This window comes from Pygocentrus nattereri, chromosome 25 (assembly GCF_015220715.1).
Source record: "Pygocentrus nattereri isolate fPygNat1 chromosome 25, fPygNat1.pri, whole genome shotgun sequence".
NCBI classification, from domain to species: Eukaryota; Metazoa; Chordata; class Actinopteri; order Characiformes; family Serrasalmidae; genus Pygocentrus; species Pygocentrus nattereri.
In genome coordinates, this window is record NC_051235.1 from 29486696 (window position 1) to 29504195 (window position 17500).

The 17500-nt window shown below is 47.1% G+C and overlaps 1 protein-coding gene across 1 annotated transcript in view; it reads right to left on the bottom strand.

Moving 5' to 3' along the window:
* itfg1 (integrin alpha FG-GAP repeat containing 1) overlaps positions 1–17500 on the bottom strand; it is a 266804-nt gene that overhangs the window by 155148 nt on the left and 94156 nt on the right. Inside the window, exon 9 of the mRNA XM_037534550.1 lies at positions 16141–16235. Coding sequence (XP_037390447.1) covers positions 16141–16235 — 95 coding nt within the window. The remainder of the gene's footprint in view (positions 1–16140; positions 16236–17500) is intronic.

Consider the following 17500-nt stretch of genomic DNA (forward strand, 5'->3'; position numbering starts at 1 on the left):
GATGGTGAGAGGGTGAACTGGGCTGTGGTGTATGGTGGTGAGAGGGTGAACTGGGCTGTGGTGTGTGATGGTGAGAGGGTGAACTGGGCTGTTGTGTGTATTGGTGAGAGAGTGGACTGGGCTGTGGTGTGTGCTGGTGAGAGGGTGGACTGGGCTGTGGTGTGTATTGGTGAGATGGTGGACTGGGTTTGGTGTGTATTGGTGAGAGGGTGAACTGGGCTGTGGTGTGTGATGGTGAGAGGGTGGTCTGGGCTGAGGTGTGTGTTGGTGAGATGGTGGACTGGGTTGTGGTGTGTATTGGTGAGAGGGTGTACTGGGCTGTGGTGTGTGTTGGTGAGAGGGTGTACTGGGCTGTGGTGTGTGTTGGTGAGAGGGTGAACTGGGTTGTGGTGTATGCTGGTGAGAGGGTGAACTGGGCTGTTGTGTGTATTGGTGAGAGGGTGGACTGGGCTGTGGTGTGTATTGGTGAGAGGGTGAACTGGGCTGTGGTGTGTGATGGTGAGACGGTGGACTGGGCTGTGGTGTGTGTTGGTGAGATGGTGGACTGGGTTGTGGTGTGTATTGGTGAGAGGGTGAACTGGGCTGTGGTGTGTGATGGTGAGAGGGTGGACTGGGCTGTGGTGTGTATTGTTGAGAGGGTGAACTGGGCTGAGGTGTGTGCTGGTGAGATGGTGGACTGGGTTGTGGTGTGTATTAGTGAGAGGGTGTACTGGGTTGTGGTGTGTATTGGTGAGAGGGTGAACTGGGCTGTGGTGTGTGATGGTGAGAGGGTGGTCTGGGCTGTGGTGTGTGTTTGTGAGATGGTGGACTGGGCTGTGGTGTGTGTTGTTGAGAGGGTGAACTGGGCTGAGGTGTGTGCTGGTGAGAGGGTGGTCTGGGCTGTGGTGTGTGTTGGTGAGATGGTGGACTGGATTGTGGTGTGTGTTGGTGAGAGGGTGTACTGGGCTGTGGTGTGTATTGGTGAGAGGGTGTACTGGGCTGTGGTGTGTGTTGGTGAGAGGGTGTACTGGGCTGTGGTGTGTGTATTGGTGAGAGGGCTGTGGTGCATGCTGCTGAGATGGTGGACTGGGTTGTGGTGTGTGTTGGTTAGAGGGTGGACTGGACTGTGGTGTTTGTTGGTGAGAGGGTGAACTGGGCTGGGGTGCGTGTTGGCGAGAGGGTGAACTGGACTGTGGTGTGTGTTGGTGAGAGGGTGAACTGGGCTGAGGTGCGTGTTGGTAAGAGGGTGAACTGGACTGTGGTGTGTGTTGGTGAGAGGGTGAACTGGACTGTGGTGTGTGTTGGTGAGAGGGTGAACTGGGCTGTGGTGTGTGTTGGTAAGAGGGTGAACTGGACTGTGGTGTGTGTTGGTGAGAGGGTGAACTGGACTGTGGTGTGTGTTGGTGAGAGGGTGAACTGGGCTGTGGTGTGTGTTGGTGAGCGGGTGAACTGGACTGTGGTGTGTGTTGGTGAGAGGGTGTACTGGGCTGTGGTGTGTGTTGGTGAGCGGGTGAACTGGACTGTGGTGTGTGTTGGTGAGAGGGTGAACTGGGCTGTGATGTATGCTGGTGAGAGGGTGGACTGGGGTGTGGTGTGTTGGTGAGAGAGTGGACTGGGCTGTGGTGTGTGTTGGTGAGAGGGTGAACTGGGCTGAGGTGCGTGTTGGTGAGAGGGTGAACTGGGCTGTGGTGTGTGTTGGTCAGAGGGTGGACTGGGCTGTGGTGTGTGTTGGTCAGAGGGTGGACTGGGCTGTGGTGTGTGTTGGTCAGAGGGTGAACTGGGCTGAGGTGCGTGTTGGTGAGAGGGTGAACTGGGCTGAGGTGCGTGTTGGTGAGAGGGTGAACTGGGCTGAGGTGCGTGTTGGTGAGAGGGTGAACTGAGCTGAGGTGTTGTAGACTAAACCAGCTGTTCCCACCCCTGGGCCTGGTGGACTCTCTGCTCTGCGCATTTTTGTGTTTCCTGCTAAAACTCACCCACTTCAACTCAGTCAGGGCTTATTAATCAGCAGAATAGTTGAATCAGGTGTTTAGGGAAGAAGGCAAACAGTGAAATGGCCACGTAAACAGCACGGTCTGATTTCTCAGATCAGACTAAGGTCTAGAAATCTGATAAAGAGGCTGGATTTTAGCTCAGTAATCAGATTTCTCAGTGCTGTAAACTCTCACTCTGATTTCTTAGATCAGACTAAGGTCTAGAAATCTGATAAAGAGGCTGGATTTTAGCTCAGTAATCAGATTTCTCAGTGCTGTAAACTCTCACTCTGATTTCTTAGATCAGACTAAGGTCTAGAAATCTGATAAAGACGCTGGATTTTAGCTCAGTAATCAGATTTCTCAGTGCTGTAAACTCTCACTCTGATTTCTTACATCAGACTAAGGTCTAGAAATCTGATAAAGAGGCTGGATTTTAGCTCAGTAATCAGATTTCTCAGTGCTGTAAACTCTCACTCTGATTTCTTAGATCAGACTAAGGTCTAGAAATCTGATGAAGAGGCTGGATTTTAGCTCAGTAATCAGATTTCTCAGTGCTGTAAACTCTCACTCTGATTTCTTAGATCAGACTAAGGTCTAGAAATCTGATAAAGAGGCTGGATTGTAGCTCAGTAATCAGATTTCTCAGTGCTGTAAACTCTCACTCTGATTTCTTAGATCAGACTAAGGTCTAGAAATCTGATAAAGAGGCTGGATTTTAGCTCAGTAATCAGATTTCTCAGTGCTGTAAACTCTCACTCTGATTTCTTAGATCAGACTAAGGTCTAGAAATCTGATAAAGAGGCTGGATTTTAGCTCAGTAATCAGATTTCTCAGTGCTGTAAACTCTCACTCTGATTTCTTAGATCAGACTAAGGTCTAGAAATCTGATGAAGAGGCTGGATTTTAGCTCAGTAATCAGATTTCTCAGTGCTGTAAACTCTCACTCTGATTTCTTAGATCAGACTAAGGTCTAGAAATCTGATAGAGGCTGGATTTTAGCTCAGTAATCAGATTTCTCAGTGCTGTAAACTCTCACTCTGATTTCTTAGATCAGACTAAGGTCTAGAAATCTGATAAAGAGGCTGGATTTTAGCTCAGTAATCAGATTTCTCAGTGCTGTAAACTCTCACTCTGATTTCTTAGATCAGACTATGGTCTAAGAAACACTTTTAGAGTGACACCAAATGCATGGAACCGAATACATGCTTGATGAAATAAAGGATTTAAATATTCTTCATCTTCTAGATGATGTTTGATCATATTTTCAAGTAAAGTGGCGCGATGTTTATTTGTAAAAACACCAAAACATGAAATTGGTGTTTTACATTATGTTCACGTCACGTCGGCTTCTGTGAGTTTATTGGCTGGTTGTAAAGCAGAAATCTGATTACTGTCTGACTCATGTAGACCTGCAGACCTGATTATCTGATCACTCAAGTGAAGGTAAACGTGTCGATCAGTTTACTGACAAAATCTGCATTTATCAGATTATTCAGTGCAGGTAAACACAGGCATTGAAATAGAATGGAACTGAGGTGAACTAAAAGAAAACTGACCAAAGACTTTCAGACAAACATCCACAATCCTGGAACAATAAAGCCCTAAAACAAGACCAAAGCCAAGAGTGGACTTCAGGTGGTCACCTGAGGGAGAGAAGTGAAAGGAGAGAGAAAGAGAGAGCGAGAGAGACTGAAAGTGTACAGTTTGGTCACTCTGGAGAAATCCTGGTGAGCGTAAAGTCAACAGAGCTCTAAACTGGTCAGTATCTCAGACGATGGAGGTCAGTGTTTAGCAGAATAACAGGAGCAGAGTGGACATGATCGAGCATAACTGCTCCAAAAATGTCAGGCTGTCGCTCCACACACACTTCACACTTACGGCATTTGGCAGACGCTCTTATCCAGAGTAACTTACAAAGATAGTGTTAGGAGTCTTGCCCAAGGGCTCTTATTGGTACAGTATAGGGTGTTTACCCAGGCTGGTATTGAACCCCAGTCTACAGCACAGAAGGCAGAGGCGTTACCCACTACACTATCCAACCACACACACATACATGTGTATATACGCAGACATACATATACAAACATACAGATAAATATATATATTTCGCTGCTGTTGGGGGGGGGTGGTAATTTTACAGGACAGGGAAATGAAACCAGACTTTGGCCCAGTCCCATTTCTTCTTTAACCCCTACCCCTTTTTTTCGGGTGTCACCCTAACCCCTTAGAACAGAGAACAAAGGTAGTGGTTGAGATCTTCCCTCTGAAATGGGACCCTCAAATAAAAGAGCATCACTTTATTAACTAGCGCTGCTCTCTAGGCTGCCCTGCCCGTCTGCAGTGACCACAGAGGAGGGGAAAGTTCAGCTCCTCTCTGCTGGGCTTTAGTTACATTTAGGGTTCACACGCCTTCAAAGAGGGGGGCAGTTATTTATTATCACCCCCCTAATTCTTCAGTGATATGAAGCTGAAGTCAGAGATTCTCCAGATTCTTGTTTTCAGTGGATATTGTAATTTTTAAACTGAGGAATTCTCACATTGGTCTTTTGTGCTCCAACTCCAACTTTTTTTCTCATAACACTCGGTTTAGAGTCTCCATTTGGAGGGTCTTGTAGGCCCAACACTTCGCCCCCTATCTCAACAAGAATCAGGACACCCTACACCTAGACGGGAACACGCAAAACAGAGGGCAAAGGGCTGAGTGGGAGGGGTGAGGGGTGGTCAAGGTCATTTTTGGTCATTTGTTTTGGTCCATTCATCATAAAATGTCTATACGATGTAAAGAATAACAGGCATTTTCAAATTGTCAGAAACTGAAAAACAACAAAAAGAGACGGTGCAGTTCACATTCATGCTTACACAGAAAACTGTCATTTAACTAAGCCGTTAAAATGAGTTCTCTCTAACATGAGCCTTTAGCTAATGAACGAGCTCCTCATCCTGGGTCAGGGGTGCAGAGCGCGGAGAACACAGGAACGTGCAGAGCACCAGGTCAGCAGCACTGAGACGGGGAACCTCTGAGCTTCAGCCAAGATTAAATGCTTGTATGTGGAATGTTTTTGGCAGCAAAATTCAGATTTTGATTGTAACTGTACTGCAGGCGCACACACACACACACACACACACACACACACACACACACACACACACACACACACACACACACACCTTCACCTAATCAAACACAGACGGAGACGGAAGCTAATCAGTGTCATCCAGGATAATGAGACACTCTATAATTAACCAACTACCCAAAGAAACTCCTCAAATTACTCACTTGGTCCTAATTATGAAGTGTTTATCAGAGGTGGGAGAGAGAGGAGACAGAATTACAGCATCGAGACCCTGACGGACGTGTAAACACTCCCAACACTGTCGGCAACACACCAGGAGCATCTCACACGCACGCGCACACACACACACACACACACGCACACACACACACACACACACACACACACACACACACACAGCAACTCAACAGCAGCACACAGTCCTGCTTCTTTCAGTCTGTCTGTCAGCAGCACGCTTGTCTTCCACCTGTATTAAAAAGGCTCGTATCATGGAAACCGAACATGATACGTTACCATCTCAGTGCCACTGATAGGCTGAGAGTGGAACACCACCCAAATAACATCTGGACAACTGCAGCTCTGCGGTCAAAACCTGACCAATGGTGAACGGTGTCCAGTGGGCTGATAAACTGCAGCAACAGATGGACGACAGTGTGTACCTGTACACCTACAGAGTGGAGCTATGAGGGAGGTGTTTCTAATAAAGTGGCCAGTGAGTGAAAGCTTCAGGTGGGTGTTTCTAACAAAGTGGCCAGTGGGTGGAGAGGGAGACAGAGAGAGATAAAGAGATAGATGAGCCTGAGAACGATACAGATTGAGAGAGACACAGAGCGATAGAGAGAGACAGAGAGATAGAGATAGAGAGAGAGACAGAGAGACCAAGAGAGAGAGAGAGAGAAAGTGAGTGAGGGAGCGAGCGATAGTGAGAAAGACAGAGAGAGAGAGAGATAGAGAGACCGAGAGAGAGAGATAGTGCGACAGAGCGAGAGACAGAGAGAGCGAGAGCTAGAGCGAGCGAGAGCGAGCAACAGAGAGACAGAAAGAGAGACAGAGAGAGAGAGAGACAGAGAGAGAGACAGCGAGAGAGAGAGAGAGACAGAGAGAGAGACAGAGAGATAGAGAGAGAGAGACAGAGAGAGAGAGACAGAGAGAGAGACAGAGAGAGAGAGAGAGAGAGAGAGAGAGACAGAGAGAGAGAGAGAGAGAGAGAGAGAGAGAGCGCGACAGAGAGAGAGAGAGAGAGCGACAGAGAGAGAGAGAGAGAGCGAGAGAGAGAGAGAGAGAGAGAGAGAGCGCGACAGAGAGAGAGAGAGAGAGCGAGAGAGAGAGAGAGAGCGAGAGCGAGAGAGAGCGAGAGAGAGAGAGAGAGCGAGCGAGAGCGAGCAACAGAGAGACAGAAAGAGAGACAGAGAGAGAGAGACAGAGAGAGAGACAGCGAGAGAGAGAGAGAGACAGAGAGAGAGACAGCGAGAGAGAGAGAGAGAGAGAGAGAGAGAGAGAGAGGGACAAGTATCCAACAGAATTCTGCAGAACGATCCTGAGAGTCCAAAGGAAAACACCAAGCAACGCATGCAGGGCAGAATTAGGCTGATTTCCTCTGTTAATAAACATTCAGTCCCAGAGTCCCAGAGAAATGCCGCAGTTTAAGGCGCTACAGACCCAAGAGCTGAACCCTGAGAAGAGCTCCCTCAGGCAGCTGGTTCTGAGGTTTACTAACCCACTAACAGCTCCTAACACTCAGCCGCCCTGCTTTACAGCCCAGACTAAACATCAATCACGCCATCAGAAACACAACATCTGGAACATTGGAGGAGAGAAATCAACACTCAGAGTAAATTAAACCGCTATCAGGCCCTAAAAACCCAGTATGAACTGCAGTCGTGGGCTGGAGGTTAGGGAACTGGCCCTGTGACCGGAAGGTTGCCAGTTCGATCCCCAGCACTGACAGTCCATGACTGAGCTGACCTTGAGCAAGACACCTAACCCCCAATTGCTCCCCGGGTGCCGTGGATAGGGCTGCTCACCACTCTGGGCAAGTGTGCTCACTGCCCCCTAGTGTGTGTGTTCACTAGTGTGTATGTGGTGTTTCATTTCATGGATGGGTTAAATGCGGAGGTGGAATTTCCCCAGTTGTGGGATTAAAAAAAGTATCACTTAATTAAGAGTATTTCCTGACTGTCAGAGATACAAAGCAGAGACAGATCCTGACCAAGTACAGACTCAGTGACCACAGCCTGGCCATAGAACGGGCCAGGTATAAACAGTCCTGGCGGCTCAGAGAGGAGAGGCGGTGTGGTCACTGTCTGACAGGTGAGGTCGAGACAGAGATGCACTTCCTTCTTCACTGTGAAATAAACAAACGTGGGAAATTTACACAAACAAATAAAAAAAATTCATCCCAAAGTTTGAGAAATGTACAGAATTGGAGACATTATGAATATTCCTTGGAGAGGGGCACACAGGTCCCCTCGCTGCCACATATGTAACATTATGCCACCGCCTGAGAGACAGTGGGTAAACCCTCCCCGCCCCCCATAGCCCCACCCTCCTGACCCCATCCCACATACCCCTACTCTACTTACCCTCACCCTCCATACCCCCACGCCACTTACCCTCACCCTCCATACTCCCACACCACTTACCCTCACCCTCCATACTCCCACGCCACTTACCCTCACCCTCCATACCCCCACGCCACTGACCCTCACCCTCCATACCCCCACGCCACTGACCCTAACCCTCCATACTCCCACGCCACTGACCCTAACCCTCCATACCCCCACGCCACTGACCCTAACCCTCCATACTCCCACGCCACTGACCCTCACCCACGCCACTGACCCTAAACCTCCATACCCCCACGCCACTGACCCTCACCCTCCATACCCCCACGACACTGACCCTCACCCTCCATACCTCCACGCCACTGACCCTCACCCACGCCACTGACCCTAAACCTCCATACCCCCACGCCACTGACCCTCACCCTCCATACCCCCACGACACTGACCCTCACCCTCCATACCTCCACGCCACTGACCGTCACCCTCCATACTCCCACATCACATACCCTCACCCTCCATAACCCCATGCCACTTACCCTCACCCTCCATACCCCCACGCCACTTACCCTCACCGTCCATACCCCCACGCCACTGACCCTCACCCTCCATACCCCCACGCCACTGACCCTCACCCTCCATACCCCCACGCCACTGACCCTCACCCTCCATAACCCCATGCCACTGACCCTCACCCTCCATACCCCAACGCAACTTACCCTCACCGTCCATACCCCCACGCCACTTATCCTCACCCTCCATACCTCCACGCCACTGACCCTCACCCTCCATACCCCCACGCCACTGACCCTCACCCTCCATACCTCCACGCTACTGACCCTCACCCTCCATACTCCCACGCCACTGACTCTCAATGTTGCAGGTGTTATTAGTTTACTAGTGATAATAGTGTTTAGAATTATAAACAGTGATAATAATAATAATAATAATAATAATAATAATAATACTCTAATATTGTGATTATAATAATTATTATTATTATTGATTTTTTTAAATCTTATTCTGTTTTCATTACTGTTTTTGTCGTTCACTTCTACTGTTGTGATGCTTTAGAAATAATATTATATATATATATATATATATATATATATATATATATATAGAGAGAGAGAGAGAGATACAGAGAGGGAGAGGGAGAGGGAGAGAGACAGACAGAGGGAGAGAGAGAGGGGGGGAGAGGGAGAGGGACCCAGAGAGACAGAGAGAGAGAGAGAGAGAGAGAGAGAGAGAGTGAGACACACAGAGACACCAGAGAGAGAGAGAGAGACAGACAGAGGGAGAGAGGGGGGGGGGGGGAGAGACGGAGAGAGCCAGAGAGAGAGAGAGAGAGAGAGAGAGAGAGACAGAGGGAGGGGGGGGGGACAGAGAGAGATAGAGAAAGGGAGAGATAGAGATAGAGGGAGAGAGGGAGAGAGGGAGAGAGAGAGAGATAGAGAGGAGAGAGATAGAGAGAGACAGAGAGATAGAGAGAGGGAGAGATGGAGAGAGAGATAGAGAGAGGGAGAGAGAGATAGAGAGGGAGAGAGAGACTGACAGGGAGAGAGAGAGAGATAGAGAGGGAGAGAGAGATAGAGAGGGAGAGAGAGAGAGAGAGAGAGAGAGAGACAGAGAGAGAGATAGAGATAGAGAGAGAGAGACAGAGAGAGAGAGAGAGAGAGAGAGAGAGAGAGAGAGAGAGAGAGAGAGAGAGAGAGAGAGAGAGAGAGAGAGAGACGGAGAGAGAGATAGAGAGGGAGAGATAGAGATAGAGAGGGAGAGACGGAGAGAGCCAGAGAGAGAGAGAGAGAGAAAGAGAGAGACAGACAGAGGGAGGGGGGGGAGACAGAGAGAGATAGAGAAAGGGAGAGATAGAGATAGAGAGGGAGAGAGAGAGAGAGAGAGAGAGAGAGAGAGAGACGGAGAGAGAGAGATAGAGAGGGAGAGATAGAGATAGAGAGGGAGAGAGAGAGAGATAGAGAGGGAGAGAGAGAGACGGAGAGAGAGATAGAGAGAGAGAGAGAGAGAGACGGAGAGAGAGATAGAGAGGGAGAGATAGAGATAGAGAGGGAGAGAGAGAGGCTCTTTAATGCAGAAGGCCATTGTGTGGTGTCTGTGCTGTGCTAATGCTCTGTGGTTGATGAGGAGCGAGTTCAGCAGAATTCGGTCGCTCTCAGTGTCGTTTACTAAAGCGCTGAACCCCCCCACCCCCCCACCCCCTTCGCAGGCAGGGACGCTTCATTAAGCGAAGAAATTAAAATGTGGGTTCTGCGGAGCGGAGCGAGAGAAGGCCGCTGCGCGGATGGAGGGAGAAGTGTGGCGGTGGGACGGCTAATGGAGTGTCGGCTTTATGAGGCGCGGGAAAAACGTTAGCGCTGCTTTTCGCATTAAGACAAACAGCAGAGCTTTTCCACCTCAGCACCACGGAGGAATCCATCAGACCTTCATTAGTCCCTCCGGAGGAGAACAGAGACAGAGGACCAGGGACGGTACTAGGATTTCTCATTCACTCATAAATGAATGAATGAATGAATGAATGAATGATGGGTAAATACATTTTAGACTCTGAGGGCAGAATTACAGAGAACGTGGGGATGAAAACATAAACACTAAACTAGGAGATGATAAATCTGGACTGTAGAGTTTATGTGTCGGTCAGCTGGAGCTAAACTTGGGGGGGGGGGGGTATGGGGGGTTAATGGACAGCGTACATTTGATGTGAAAAGAGGATGAGAAGAGAGGGGAAGATTGAAGAAGACAAAAAAAGACAAGAGAAGAGAACAAGAGAAAACAAGAGAAAAGAGATGAGAGAAGAAAGAAGAGATGAGAAAAAGAAAAGAAGACAAAAAGAAAATTACAAGATGAGATGGAATTAGATGGGAAGAGAGTAAAGAAGAGAAGAGGAATGATGAAGAAAAGAGAGGAAGAAAGGGAAGAATGAGAGGAAAGAAGAGAAGACATTCAGTTAGACAGACAGATAAGATGGTTAGATAGTTACAGACAGATAGATAGATAGATAGATAGATAGATAGATAGATAGATAGATAGATAGACAGAAACAAAAGAACACAAGAGAGCAAAGAAGAAGACAAGAAGAATGGAGAAGAAAAGAGATGAAGGAAGATGAATGAAAATGAGAATAGAGAAGAGAAGAGAACGTCTCCTGTTCTGTTTCTCTCAGTGCTTCAGCAGACGAGTGTTGAAATTCTGCACACACACCACTGCCTCCCTCTCACCCTCTGTCTCCCTGTCTGTCTTTCTCCGTCTCTCTCTCTCTCTCTCTCTCTCTCTCTCTGTCTCACCCTGTCTCTCTCTCTCTCTCTCCCCCCATCTCTCTGTCTCTCACCCTCTCTCTCTTTCGCTCTATCTCTCCCTCTCACCCACACCCTCTCCCCGTCTCTCTCTCTCTCTCTCCTCGTCTCTGTCTCTCACCCTCTCTCTCTTTCTCTCTGTCTATCTCTCTCCGTTTCTCTGTCTGTTTCTCTTTCTCTCTCTGTCAGTCTCTCTGTTTCTCTTTCTTTCTGTCAGTCTCTCTGTTTCTCTTTCTTTCGGTCTCTCTCTCTGTTTCTCTTTCTTTCTCTCTCTCTCTCTCTCTCTCTGTCTCTCCTTCTGTCTCTTGCTCTCTGTCTTTCTCTCTGTCTGTTTCTTTCTCTCTCTGTCAGTCTCTCTCTCTGTTTTTCTTTCTCTCTCTCTGTCTCTCTGTTTCTTTCTCTCTCTTTCTTTTCTTTCTCTCTCTCTCTCTCTCTCTCTCTCTCTCTCACCCACCCTCTGTCTCTCTCTCTCTCACCCTCTGTCTCTATCTCTCTCTCTCTGACCCTGTCTATCTGCCTCTCTCACTCCATGTCTGTCTGTCTGTCTGTCTGTCTGTCTGTCTGTCTCTCTAATGCACAGGCTGTAGACAGAGCTACATTGGCATTTAACTGGCATGAGTTAAAGTTTTAGCTACAACAACAAACGTTAATGGAAATTCGAGACTGACTGATATCAGTTGGTAATTGGCTGGAATTTATGCTCATAGATTTATTTAAGCTCAAATATCAAAGGAAAGTATCCTAAGGAAAGAAAGGCGCTTCTATTTGACCTCATGTTGGTCAATATCCTGCTGAGAGACACTTATTTTATCAAGACTGCGAAGACAACAGCACTTCCAAAAACAGAGTAGTCTTCAAATCATAAGAGCTGCAGTTTTAACACAGCCCATATTATCACTGACGCCGCAGTAACAAGTTTAAGAAATTTAACCAAATAAGATGGAGGCTGTGAACTGCCTGTAGATGAGTTAGATCAGGGGCCGCAGCCCAAATGTTAAGCAGAGCAACTTAGTCCTTTTAACAAAAATCAAACCACCTTCGGAGCCACAACATGTTCTATCCATTCTGGTTGTAAATGAGTCTCAGTGTGTGCTAAACCTACTAGTACAGGCTAAAAAATACAAATGAAAACACAGACTGACTTTGCTCTGCTTTCAGCTTCAGCTCAGCTACAGCTGCTTTTCTCACATCTCCAGCAGGAAACTTTTCCTCAAAAGTAGAACAGCCTCATGCAAAATGTCTCAATTTTTTTTTTTATTCATTTATTTTTACCTGATTTTCTACCTCTAATTTAGTCGTTTTCAATTCCAACCGCTACTTAGGACTCCCCCAATCACACACTACTACCAACGCTAGGAGTGCGAAGGCAGCACAGGCTTCCTCCGAGACCTGTGAAACCAGCCACCACTTCTTTTGAAACAGTCACGCAGCCGAACGCGCTCGGAGGAAAGCACCAACCGCCAGATCTGCTACGTCAGCCAACAGACGCCTGCGCTGACTCGCAATCTCCTGATGACAGGGCGAACGTTTAGGCGATTGCGCCACTCTGGAGCCCAACGTTTGACTTTTTACGAGGCTGAAGTCGCCTGTCATTCGCCAGCTTCTTGTTCTAATGTTCCTGTTTCACCTTAATAAGAACTGTGTAAGGTGGAACAGGAGAACTCAAACTATAGGCTGGCAAATGAGAAAGTGACTTCAGCCTCGTGACGTTTTAGTGTTTCAGTTTCTCGTTGCAGATTAAACGTATCAGGAAACCAGCTGGAGTGACTATAAACACAAACAAGTCAATTCGTCTCCAAATTATCGACGTTCGTCTTAAATCTCTCTCATTGCCTTTTTGTAGCTACTAGCTGGGCGAGACTGTTGTCTGTGTTGCTATGGTGACCAGCCGTCTGCGCTGATCTTCAGGGTTAAAGGGTGAATCAGCAGTTCTACATTAACTCCAGCGTTTAAGACCATTTACTGTTAAACTGTGTTGAAGGATCAGCAGAGCTTTATTTTACTGTAGAGGAGGATTATTTTATTATTACCTACTGATCTGATTCAGCTGTGGAGCCGCAACAGGGCAGAGGAAGGAGTCGCCTTAGACCAATCAGAGGCAACAAAGCATCCACGTGATGTGTATCCACATATCTAACGGATGAAGATGAAGGAATAAGAGTAGCTGTGCTGTGTTTGTGTGTCTCTAATCAGCCCAATGAGTGTGAAGCTACATGTTTACATAGTCAATAACGAGCAGATTAGCATGATAGGAAACAGAACGATCTCACAACAGACTGATGAGGGTGGAGGTGTGTGTGTGTGTGTGTGTGTGTGTGTGTGTGTGTTGGGGGAAGGTGACACATTCATACAGTAGCATCTTCTGTACCTGCTGCACTTCAAGAGCAGATGGTACCGGTGTTCGCGCCTACACATAAACCACGTTCTAAAGACGGCGCCATCCCCGGGGAAGGGCACTGACAAAGAGGGCGACTAATTATGCCGTGATCTGTCGCGCTGACGACTGCAACACACCGACTGTTTACTGCCTCTTTTGTTTTACACACGTTTACTGATTTTGCTTTTCCGCTCCTCCTCCTCCTCCCCTCACGTCTGAAGGCTTGTAGACCCCAAATATTCAGCGTTTCTTCTGAAATGAAGGGTGTTGATATGAAGTTTGTCCACCTTTACTGAAGCATCAGGCTCTACTCGTCTGGGAAGATGTTGAACATTGCTGTGAGGATTTGATTGAGCATTATTGAGGTCAGGTACTGGTGTTGGATGCTCAGTTCTGGATCGCTAACTCATCCCAAAGGTATTGGATGGAGCTCCATCACTCCAGAGAACACAGTTCCACAGCTCCACAGCCCAATTTGGGTGCTTTACGCCCCATTAGGCCACACTGGGCATGGATCATAGTGACCTCAGGCTCATGTGTAGCTGATGCCTTCTACTGATCAATGCTTTTCTATGACGATTATACACACTCACAGCTGAAGTCCTGTGTCAGTGATATGTATATTAATAGTTAATGTAGAAGGACAGGAAAGGAGAGATAGGAAGACGGAGAAATAGAGAAAGAAGGACAGAAAAGGAACAGATGGAGGAAGAGAAATGATGAAAAATGGGTGAAAATGGATGAAAAATGAAACCATCAGCTGTGAGAAGCCAACAGAGACACGTTGCTCTCTCTCTCTCACTCCTTCTCCCTCTCTCCCTCTCTCTCCTCCGTTTTCTTTCTCGCGCTCTCATCCCTTGCTGCCTCTTTCTTCCATCTTTTCTCTCTCCTTCTCTACTTTGCTCCCTCTCTCTCTGATCGCTCTCGCTTTCCGTTTCTCTTTCTCTATCGTCCTTTTTCTCCTTTTCTCTCTACATCTTTGTCTCTCATTTTCTCTCTTGCTCTCTCCATCTTTGTCACTGTCTCTCCTTTGCGCTCTCTCTCTCTCTCCGAGTCTCAGTTACTCCATCTCTCCCTCACTCTACACTTCTTTTACCCTTTCTCTCTCCCTAATTCCATCTCTATCATTTAATCTCCATCATTCCACTTTACATCTTTCTCTCTCGCTCTCTCTCACTCTCTCTCTGTATTTCTTTATATGTGCCTCTCTCTCCCCCCTTTCCTCAGACACACAGAGTGTGTGTGTGTGTGAGAGTGAGTGTGAGTGAGTGTGTGTGTGTGTGTATGACTGAGTGTGAGTATGAGTGTGTGAGTGTGTGTGAATGAGTAAGTGAGTGAGCGAGGGTGAGTGTGTGACTGAGTGTGAGTATGAGTGTGTGTAAATGAGTGAGTGAGCGTGTGAGTGAGTGTGAATGTGCGATTGAGTGTGTGTGTGTGTGTGTGTGAGAGAGTGAGTTAGTGTGTGAGTGTATGAGTTAGAGTGTGTGTGTGTGAGTGAGTGTGAGAGTGAGTGTGTGTGTGTGTGTGTATGACTGAGTGTGAGTATGAGTGTGTGAGTGTGTGTGAATGAGTGAGTGAGCGTGCGAGTCAGTGTGAGTGAGTGTGAGTGAGTGTGTGTGAATGAGTGAGTGAGTGAGTGAGTGAGCGAGTGTGAGTGTGTGACTGAGTGTGAGTATGAGTGTGTGTAAATGAGTGAGTGAGCGTGTGAGTGAGTGTGAATGTGCGATTGAGTGTGTGTGTGTGTGTGTGTGTGTGTGAGAGTGAGTTAGTGTGTGAGTGTATGAGTTAGAGTGTGTGTGTGTGTGTGTGAGTGAGTGTGAGAGTGAGTGAGCGAGTGTGTGCATATGAGTGTGTGTGAGTGCGTGAGTGAATGTGTGAGTGAGTGTGTGTATGAGTGAGTGAGTGAGTGTGTGTGTGCGTGTGTGTGTGAGAGTGTGAGTGATTGAGTGAGTGAGTGTGTGTGTGTGTTGTGCCTCTAACACTCAGATCATTAACTGTCAATCGAACTTGGCTGAAGGGAGTGAACGGTAACAGAAATATGAGATGATAGTCAGTTAATATACGGAGTAAATATCAGCATTTTCACTCCACTGCCACAGTAACTTCAGCAGAGAAGAAAGAAGTTTTTATAGCAGCAATAAAACACCCCCCACCCCCAGCCCCCCCCCCCCCCCCCCCCACTGACTGGAGCTCCATCTGTTTCTGCACACCTTTTTTTCCTCGAGAGAGATGGAATATATTTTTATAGAAATGATTCACAGAACAGAAGTGAACTGTCTGTAGGTGACAGTGGTCCACAATCATGAGCGCTACTGTGTTTAAACGCTGTGTTTATGGCGTCGGCTGTGCAGGATTGCCTAGTAATGCCTCTGGATTTAGAACGGGATGTCATAAAAGCTCCTGTAGGTGTCCCAATACTTCTGTCCATACAGCATATGTGCCATCATATTTGTGTTGCAGCCAGAGACAATTACAGACAATAGATAGTTTTCCGTCTTATTCTGTAACATTATTCTACTTATATCTCATACCAGTACTATATTAATGTTTTGTTAAAACTATTTCAGAAATCAAAGACAAATAAAAAGACGAAAAATCTGACTTTGTATAAAGACGTGTTCTCTTATTGTCTGAACGAGTGAAAGGGTTTCTTTCAGGTCAATTCATATGATTCAAACTCTTTCCCCGCATTGCCCAGTGCTGATGTGCAGGGTCTCTGGTCTCTGACTGTGGAAGTAAAAGGCTTTATTCAGAGTTTAATACAGTCTCCAATCTCTGGTTTTAACCCGGCCTGCTCAGAGGAGTGCAGAAAAGGAGAGAGGGATGTGGTAGATGTGTGTGATGGAGCGATAATGGAGGGCCATGTACCTCAGTTTGGCCCGGTCTTGCCAAGTAAACGGCGCTTTTTGAACATGTCTTGTCAAAGCACACCGGCAGCAGGTGGTCCTGAGAGCCGTCGCCATCTGAAAGCAAAACAGACAGATTTCTGATCAGACAGACACTCATCAGTTCAGAAATACAGACACCTCATATTCATTATTATATGGTATGTCCAGAAGTATCCAGACAGCCCTTCCAATGAGTGAATTCAGCTACTTTAAGGCACATCCACAGCTTGTATAACCCTCTGGGGTCCTTAAACTCACCCATGTGTCAAACTCTCTTTTTCTATATCTGTTTGTGCATCTTTGTGTTGATCCAGATCAAAAATCCAGTTCAAACACTTCCTGAATCTGTAGAGTTGCCTTTTCCCATCCTATCTTATCAAGAGATCATACGAGACTCGCATCTGGAGTTATGAGCCTATGAAGAGGGGCTGGGATACACGTCATCTGCCTCTCACTGATTCATGTGTCCGTCTACATTCTGTGTGAAACCAAAGACCGATGGACACGCAGGAAAACAATGAGGACGTTAAGGACTAGGCTAAGGTGCAACGGGAAAATTCGAACAAGAAGCTGGCGAACGAGAAATCTAAGGTTGAGAGACATTTTACAAGAAACCGTTCCACATTTGAGGAAAAGTTTCCTGCTGGAGATGCAAGAAAAGTGGCTGTAGCTGAGCTGAAGCTTAAAGCAGAGCAGAGTGAGTCTGTGTTTGTGTTTATTTCATGTTTTTTAGCCTGTACTAGTTCATTAACACACACCGAGACAGATTTACAGCCAAGATGGTAAAATGGACAAAGTGTTGTGGCTTGCAAGGTGGTCTGATTTCAGTAGAAAGGACAAAGTGGCTCTTCATAACATTTGGGTTGCTGACCCTTTTTCTAGGATAAATAATAATTTTGGATAAATAAATGATCTAAAATCAGCCTTTTTGTGTGCATAAGAAGGTCAGTGGACATCCAATCCCATGTCCACTGACCGTAAAAGTGCTACACATTGTTTAAAAAGGCTGGTAAAACATAGAGAACCCTGTTTCTGTAGCTTGTCTGTATAAAAAAGAGCTGATCGACTGAATGCAGGGTATGAAATACACCTGCTTTCCATAATCTGAGCAGGTTTCAGCCTGTAGGATGGTATTTAATGACAAACAAGCCAGTCTTGCAATCACATCAGCAGCATTCTCTAGCATGCCTTGGTGGACAGTCCCGTTTTGCATTACGGAATACCAATGAGGAACGTCCACAGGACTGCAGCCCAGTTTTAGGGATGCAGCCCTGGTGTGCAGCCCTTCCAGAAGAGCAGAGGCTGTTACTGCAGCAAACTCCCGATTAACAGCCCTGATT